The 8,633-nt window shown below is 40.9% G+C and overlaps 1 protein-coding gene across 1 annotated transcript; it reads right to left on the bottom strand.

Annotated features, from left to right (window-relative positions):
* Positions 1–1,148: 1,148 nt before the first annotated feature.
* On the bottom strand, positions 1,149–2,998 carry LOC146662838 (uncharacterized). The gene has a single exon (XM_085417670.1). It carries the CDS (start codon positions 2,815–2,817, stop codon positions 1,555–1,557), a length of 1,263 nt encoding a protein of 420 aa, XP_085273796.1. The 5' UTR covers positions 2,818–2,998; the 3' UTR covers positions 1,149–1,554.
* Between the last annotated feature and the right edge of the window lie 5,635 nt (positions 2,999–8,633).

Below are 8,633 nucleotides of genomic sequence, written 5' to 3'. Positions count from 1 at the left end.
TCTCTTTTACACTTGCCTGGGAAAATGCAAATGAGAGGGGACCATCTCTACTGGAAAGTTACTGAGACACTGTTGTTTAGACTAGAATGAGAGAGCTTCTGTAATAAAACTGTTAGGGCACACCACCATTTGGAGATCTGTGGCAGCGTGTCATCTCGATTCTAGAAGTAATAAAATGTTAAATGGTCTACTGGGCAGTGTGTTGTCTTCCATCAGATGCCTCTGAGGAATCAAGAGAACTCGGTGAAGTGTTGATATTTACATCAGTCTGTTTTTTGAAGGGTTTTCCTTCTCAGAATAACACCTACTGTCCACATATATCTGTCAAAATCAATAAAAACTTTATATTAGCTAGTCTAAGGAGCTTGGAAAGAAAAGCATCTGGACTTCTTTAAGTTGCTTGAAGATGTTTCACCTCTCATCCGAGAAGCTTCTTCAGTTCTAAACACCTGTCTTCAAGCAACTTAAAGAAGTCCAGACACTTTTCTTTCCAAGCTCTTTAGACTATGATGACCTGGATAAAAGTTTTAGTATTGCCCCTGCCATTCAGGGGAGTTCTGCTATTGAATGCTCTTGTTTCTTCCGTGTTTTTGTTGTATATCTTTATATTCTAATTTTTATATCTTATGTCTTTTATACTGATGATTACTAAAAAAAAAAAAGTAATACAAAAACAAATTTTTAGCATTTTTTAGGTAGTTTGAATCTTCTGAATCAGTAGATCTCCATGTGCTGGTCTGAATCTTTATGTGAGCTCAGTCTATTTTAGACAGTCAGCAATCCCAGTACTGAACTTTAGAACTGGGTACAGTAGTTACTCAGCGTGAGTAAATTACTCCTATCAGGTCTCTGAGCCTGCTTGATCTGTTCCCAGGACATGGCTCGATCAGAATCACAGCAGCAGATTGCTAGACCTGGATTGGTGTTTGGGTTTGTGCATGTGAATAGAAACCTTAGACACTGCTACACTGTTGAGTAAAATATTTGGATCGATTGGATTTAGCTTGTTAAGTTTGCATTATCAGAGTTCAACCAAAAAGAAAGAAAATAGTCTGAGATGTTTTCAAGTATTTTTCTAATTATGTTTTAATAAAGATTTTAATCGATCATTAAAATCGCTAAATGTTTAATACACACCTGCATCTGCTTCATGTTTATTTTATTTTCTATTTTTAAATGTAGATCAAAAATAGAAATGACATTTGTGTAAAATATATTCTGTATGTTGGTTTGTTGCATTTGAATAATGCAGACGGTATTTGGTGGGTTTACAACAGCAGAGGGAGACAGAGTTTAAACACAAACACCTCTTTCTGTGTCCAGGACTGCAGCAGAAACAGCTTTAAACTAGCTAACAGGAACACATTTCAAACATGTCGTTCAGTTTCCCATTTACTGTATATGCTGTGCCACGGATCATCCTGTCATCTAAGACCAGGGTTCAAGGTTCCACAATAAACTCTGATTTATTTTACACAATCAGATCATCAAATGAAAAGATCAAATAAAAAGCTTTTACTGTGACTTAGCTGCTTCAGCTTCAGTGTTTATGGGTTATTGTAGATAAAGATTTTTATGGTGCGATTCAAAGCTCAGGAAGTGCAGAAACAGCTCAGCAGTTAGTGACAGAGGAACTCTGAAATTTATCTTGACATAAATAGTGACACCACATGTATACTGAAGCTCAACAAACTCAGCAGATCCAGAAATATCTACCCAGAGTCCAGCATGTAGGGGCTGAGTGAAGGTGGTCTGGACTCTGTGAATGAGAGTCATGGGTTCAGAGACACTGTAGAAGCACAGAATACCATCACTGTGATCGAGGTACACCCCAACTCTGGAGCACTGAGGAACTGAGAGGAAAGTAACAATGTTGTTGTGCCGGAACTTATAACTATTGCAGTCACACTCTAATGACCAGGATTTGTCATTGTATCCAAATTCACTATCACTTCCTGTTCTGCTAATACACTTGTATGCGACAGCTATTGAAACAAATCTTTTCCATTTCACCTCCCAGTAACAACAACCAGTCAGAATCTCTCTGCTCAGAATCTGAGCGCACTCTCTAAATCTCTCTGGATTATCTGAATATGACAGTATGGTATACCCAAATGTTACTCTCCTGTGCCCCTCAGATAATAACAGCTCTCTGTGTGCTGTGTTTGGGTCCATGGTGATTCTCTTTGAATACTGGAGGAACTCAGCTCTGGTTGTGGGCTCTACTGGTGACAGAAAAGATTGTGGTGGTGGCAAACATGGTTGCTGTTTCACTAAGGTTCTGGACTTTGTTGGAGGCTGGAGGGATGGTGGTGGTGGTGGCACCAAGTGCATTTGTTGCTTGACTAAAGTCTTGTGCTGTTCTGGTCTCAGCAAAGTCTCCCCTTCAGTCAGTAAGACCTCAGACCAGTCCTGACTCAGGATGCGCTGCAGTTTATTTACAAGATCTGACACAGCTGCTGTCACCTCTTGGAAGTAGCTCTGAGGATGGATGTTGATGCTGGCTGAATGTGTGGATTCACTGAGTCCTGAAAGTAAGGCGTAGCTGAGGAGAAACTGGCCATGATCCTCTGTTCGTGAGAGCTGCTCCAGTTCAGCATCTCTCCTTCGGAGGTCAGTTACCTCCTGCTGGAGCTTTTTCTGAAGCTCTTTGGCCCAGCTCAGTTCAGTTTGTTGCTGGAATCTGATCTGCTGCTGCACATCAGAGCTTCTTTTCTCCACTAATCGGTGCAATTGGTTGAACATGATCTGGGTGTCCCTCATGGCCTTATCAGCAGAGCTATCGATGGCCTCCATCTGCTGCTGAAGGAGCTTCATGTGTTTTTCTCTGCCCTGAATTCTTTGCTGGATTTTTTTGCCATCTCGGCCCGAGCTCTTTCTGCCTCTTTGCCCTCTCTGCTATTGCTGATACTGTGTCGTGGCCACTATGTTCCTCCACAGCACAGGCGGAGCAGATGCACTGCTGATCGCTGCAACAGAAGATCTCTTTCACTTTACTGTGAACAGAGCACACGTTCTCCTGGAGCTTTGCCAAGGCTTCCACCAGCCTGTGTCTCTGAAAATTTTTTTTTTTTTTTTTTTTTTTTTTAAATGACATCAGAAACAGCAGTATGCGACATTACGTGATGGCAGAGCTTCAGTTCATCCTTTGTCATTTTTTTTTTTTTTTTTTTTTTTTAATAAATAGGACAGGGGGAATGAATGAGAGAAAGAGGGGGAGAGAAAGAAAGAAAACCAAAGGGGAGAAGAGACGGTGAGAAGGGGGGGGGAAGAGAGAGAAAAAAAAAAGAACTCCTGGGTCACCTGTATGGAGAAAAAAAAACAAACAAACAAAAAAAACAAACAGAGGAGACAGCAAACAACAAAGAGCAACATAATAATAGAGAAAACAAAGCACCATCACAATAAACTAGCTAGTCATAGATATCAATATTTACTAAGTAATAAACGATATTGTGCAGCACGCAAGATAGACAGCGCACAGTGTGCTTTGAGGCAGCAGCCAAGAAAGCTTTAGTTCGCGTCTGTGAATACCCATGTGTGCATACCTGTGTGGATCAGCATGCTTGCATTCCAAAGGTTTCTCCATGTAATGATCTGCTAGGGAGTGTGGGTGTCTCTGAAAATTTGATGATTCATAGTGAGGCTGAAGGTGAAACTCACAGTAAGAGGCCATGCACTGCAGAAAGGATTTGGAGGCTTTAAGCTTTCTTTCTGTGCACACGTCACAGGCCACATCTCCAGGTTCAGCATAATGCTGAGGATGAGGAGCAGCTTGGAGTACATCTTTCTTCAGCTCCTCCACTAACTCTGCTAACATGGTGTTCTTCCCCAAGACTGGCCTCAACATGAAGGCTTGTCTGCACTGAGGACAAGTGTAGGATTCCTTCTGATCCTCTGCATCCCAGTGGCTCCAAATACAGCTCTTACAGAAACTGTGTCCGCAGGAAGTAGTCACTGGTTTGTTCAGTAGATCCAAACAGATTGAACAGGAAAACCTCTCCTTGTCAAGCTGAAGTCCTCGCTCAGTTATTTTCTCCTTTTTACAACAGACAAAATGTGAGTCTGTTCCCTGTGCTCTGGTTTAGATATTCAATTCAATTCAATGCGATTTTATTTATATAGCGCCAAATCACAACATAAGTTGCCTCAAGGCGCTTCATAGATACAGAGAAAAAACCAACAATCATATGACCCCCTATGAGCAAGCACTTTGGCAACAGTGGGAAGGAAAAACTCCCTTTTAACAGGAAGAAACCTCCGGCAGAACCAGGCTCAGGGAGGGGCGGCCATCTGCTGCGACCGGTTGGGGTGAGAGAAGGAAGACCGGATAAAAGACATGCTGTGGAAGAGAGACAGAGGTTAATAACAGATATGATTCAATGCAGAGAGGTCTGTTAATACATAGTGAGCGAGAAAGGTGACTAGAAAGGAAAAACTCAATGCATCATGGGAATCCCCCGGCAGCCTACATCTATTGCAGCATAACTAAGGGAGGATTCAGGGTCAACTGGTCCAGCCCTAACTATATGCTTTAGCAAAAAGGAAAGTTTCAAGCCTAATCTTGAAAGTAGAGATAGTGTCTGTCTCCTGAATCCAAACTGGAAGCTGGTTCCACAGAAGAGGGGCCTGAAAACTGAAGGCTCTCCCTCCCATTCTACTTTTAAATACTCTAGGAACAACAAGTAGGCCTGCAGAGCGAGAGCGAAGTGCTCTAATAGGGTGATATGGTACTACAAGGTTATTAAGATAAGATGGGGCCTGATTATTTAAGACCTTATATGTGAGGAGCAGGATTTTGAATTCAATTCTGGATTTAACAGGAAGCCAATGAAGGGAAGCCAAAACAGGAGAAATATGCTCTCTCTTTCTAGTCCCTGTCAGTACTCTTGCTGCAGCATTTTGGATTAGCTGAAGGCTTTTCAGTGAGTTTTTTGGACATCCTGATAATAATGAATTACAGTAGTCCAGCCTGGAAATAATAAATGCATGAACTATTTTTCCAGCGTCACTCTGAGACAGGATATTTCTAATTTTAGAGATGTTGCGCAAATGGAAGAACGCAGTCTTACATATTTGTTTAATATGTGCATTGAAGACATGTCCTGGTCAAAAATGACTCCAAGGTTCCTCACAGCGTTACTGGAGGCCAAGGTAATGCCATCCAGAGTAAGAATCTGGTTAGATACCATATTTCTAGGCTTTTCAGGGCCGAGTACAATAACCTCAGTTTTATCTGAATTAAGAAGCAGAAAGTTAGCGGCCACCCAGGTCTTTATGTCTTTAAGACATTCCTGCAGTTTAACTCATTGGTGTGTGTTATCTGGCTTCATGGACAGATAGAGCTGGGTGTCATCAGCATAGCAGTGTAAATGTATGCTATGTCTTCTAATGATATTGCCTAAGGGAAGCATGTATAATGTAAACAGAATTGGTCCTAGCACTGAACCCTGTGGAACTCCATAATTAACCTCAGTGTGTGAAGAGGACTCTCCATTTACATGCACAAATTGGAGTCTATTAGATAGATATGATACAAACCACTGCAGTGCAGTACCTGTAATACCTACAGCATGTTCTAATCGCTCTAATAGGATATTATGGTCAACAGTATCGAATGCTGCGCTAAGGTCTAGCAGGACAAGCACAGAGATGAGTCCACTGTCAGAGGCCATAAGAAGATCATTTGTAACCTTCACTAAAGCTGTTTCTGTGCTGTGATGAGCTCTGAAACCTGACTGAAACTCTTCAAATAAACCATTCCTCTGCAGATGATCTGTTAGCTGTTTGACAACTACTCTTTCAAGGATGTTTGATATGAAAGGAAGGTTGGAGATTGGCCTATAATTAGCTAAGACTGCTGGGTCTAGAGATGCTTTTTGAGCAAAGGTTTAACTACAGCCAGCTTGAAGGCCTGTGGTACATAGCTGATTATTAGAGATAGGTTGATCATATTTAAGATCGAAGCGTTAATTAATGGCAGGACTTCTTTGAGCAGTTTTGCAGGAATGGGGTCTAAAAGACACGTTGATGGTTTGGAGGAAGTAATTATTGAAGTTAACTCAGAAAGATCAATTGGAGAAAAAGAGTCTAACTTAACATCAATGGTACTAAGAGTAGCTGTAGATAATATTACATCTGTGGGATGATTACTGGTAATTTTTTCTCTAATGATAAAAATTTTATTTGTGAAGAAGTTCATGAAGTCATTACTAGTTAACGTTAAAGGGATGGTTGGCTCAACAGAGCTCTGACTTTTTGTCAGCCTGGCTACAGTGCTCAAGAGAAACCTGGGGTTGTTCTTATTTTCTTCAATCAGTGATGAATAGTAAGATGTTCTGGCTTTGCGGAGGGCTTTCTTATAAAGCAGCAAACTATTTCTCCAGGCTAAATGATGATCCTCTAAATTTGTGACACGCCATTTCCTCTCCAGATTACGAGTCATCTGCTTTAGGGTACGTGTTTGAGAATTATACCACGGAGTCAGGTACTTCTGATTAGAGACCTTAGTTTTCACAGGAGCTACAGTATCCAGAGTCGTACGTAGTGAGGAGGTGAAATTATTAACAAGATAATCTACCTCTGTTGGAGCAGCGTTCAGATAGCTGCTCTGCTCTATGTTGGTACAGGGCATTGAAGATGATAACAGTGGGTGGATTACAGCGCTTTCAGAAAGACATCTACTTTGATAAAGTCTACTCTCCACCGCTGTGTAATCAATTATTGTAAATGTAAATGTTATCAGGAAATGATCAGACAGGAGAGGGTTTTCAGGAAACACTGTTAAATGTTCAGTTTCTATGCCATATGTTATGCATATATGCAGTGAACAGGACTGTTCAGCTCCTCATCACAGCAAACAGATGTAGGATCTCTGAGAAAAAACAGCACCAATAAGTTAACAGCAAGGGGAGTAAACAGAATTTATTGCCTTCCAGTAAGAGGAGCGGCTTCAGCTCTGACTGTTAATAATAAACTTGTACTGAAAAAGTTTCTAGACAGATTTCTTTGTGTAGCAAACTAAGAAATCATTCTTAAAAACAAATAGTGCTCTAATCTGGTCAGGAACTGATGTAAGTTTCAAGCACTGAATACTAAATTGAATCATTATTAGAATTTTAACATAGTGGTGTTTGGTAAAGAAAAGATTTTATTGCACCTTAGAGAAAACCTTTGCTCAGTATCATTAGAGGACCTACGTCATGATGAATGTTAAAAAAGTGAAAAAGTAAAAAAGCACGCACGTGCCAATCTCGTGCGTGCGAAAAAAGGTTTTTATTAAAAGTTTTACTTCTTTATTACAGTTGATAATTGTTTTCTTTAAGCTGTTGTCAATTTGTTAACTTTTCAAGCTAACATGCATTTTGTATTTTGTGCAAAAATACTTTTGAGTAAACTATATTTTGAGTCTCAATCGAAGTCATATTCCAAGTCTTGATTTAGTGCTTCTAAGCTTCTGTAAGCTGGCGTACAGCGTAAACCTTCTCAATTAATTTAGGTCCTCCTGCAGTTAGTGGACACCACGCTCCATTGTTATTTAGAAGGAAGTAATATTGCACCACATACTTGTTAATTGAGTGATAACGTTGTTTAATCAATCAATCAATCAATCAATCAATCAATCAATCAGTCTTTATTAATAAAGCACTTTTCATACAAAAAATGTAGCACAAAGTGCTTTACATAGTTAAAAGCAGCCCACCCCACCCTCCAACTCACTCTCCACACTCTCATTAACATAAATGATGTGAATACACACATATCCCCCCCCCCCCCCCCCCCCCCCCCCCCCACACACACACACACACACACACACGCGCACACTTAAAGAGTAAAAATTGGGCTGGGTTCGCATGAGCCAAGTGAGGAAACACTATAACAGGGAGCCATCTGCACCAGGAGCCGGTCACAGACCGCAGCCTCCAGGCTGGGCACACAGCAGGAGGGAGGCAAAGGAGCCCCCCAGCCAAGCTGAGAGGACCCCCAGAGACCCAGCAGCCACGGTCGATCACAGCCCCGGTGCAGAGAGCGCCCTACGAGGAAACACTGGAGATATGCCACAATAGGATATATACAGGGTAAAACGATAAAATAAATAAGAACGGGATACAATATAAATATAAATATAAATAGAGTAAGAAGATTAAAAAATGAATAAGAATAAAATCAATAAATATTAGGTAAAGCCTAAATTAATAATAGAATAACAGGATAGAATAAATAAGCATAAAATAAATAAACACTAAGTAAAAGCTAAATTAAAAAGGTGGGTCTTGAGCCTGTTCTTAAAAACATGTACGTTCTCTGCAGCCCTGAGGTCCTCCGGCAGGCTGTTCCACAGACGAGGACCATACCACTGAAACGCTGCCTCTCCATGAGTATGTGTCCTGAATTTAGGGACAATCAAAAGGCCAGTACCAGAGGACCTCTAGGTCCGCGAGGGTTCATATGGTAAAAGCAGATCTGAGAGATAAGAAGGCCCAAGACCATTAAGACATTTAAAAACCAATAAAAGAACTTTAAAATTGATCCTGAAACACACGGGGAGCCAATGCAGCGATTCTAAAACCGGTGTAATGTGGGCCCGCAAAGCGGAAAACAAAAGCGGTCATTGTTGACTTCAGGAGGCACAG

Source organism: Rhamphochromis longiceps, linkage group LG9 (assembly GCF_057381845.1).
Source record: "Rhamphochromis longiceps isolate RC_006_pf linkage group LG9, R_longiceps_female_GT1.1, whole genome shotgun sequence".
In the NCBI taxonomy this organism is placed as follows: domain Eukaryota; kingdom Metazoa; phylum Chordata; class Actinopteri; order Cichliformes; family Cichlidae; genus Rhamphochromis; species Rhamphochromis longiceps.
The sequence above is the reverse complement of the archived record's forward strand: the minus strand, read 5'-3'. Positions and strand labels throughout refer to the sequence as shown.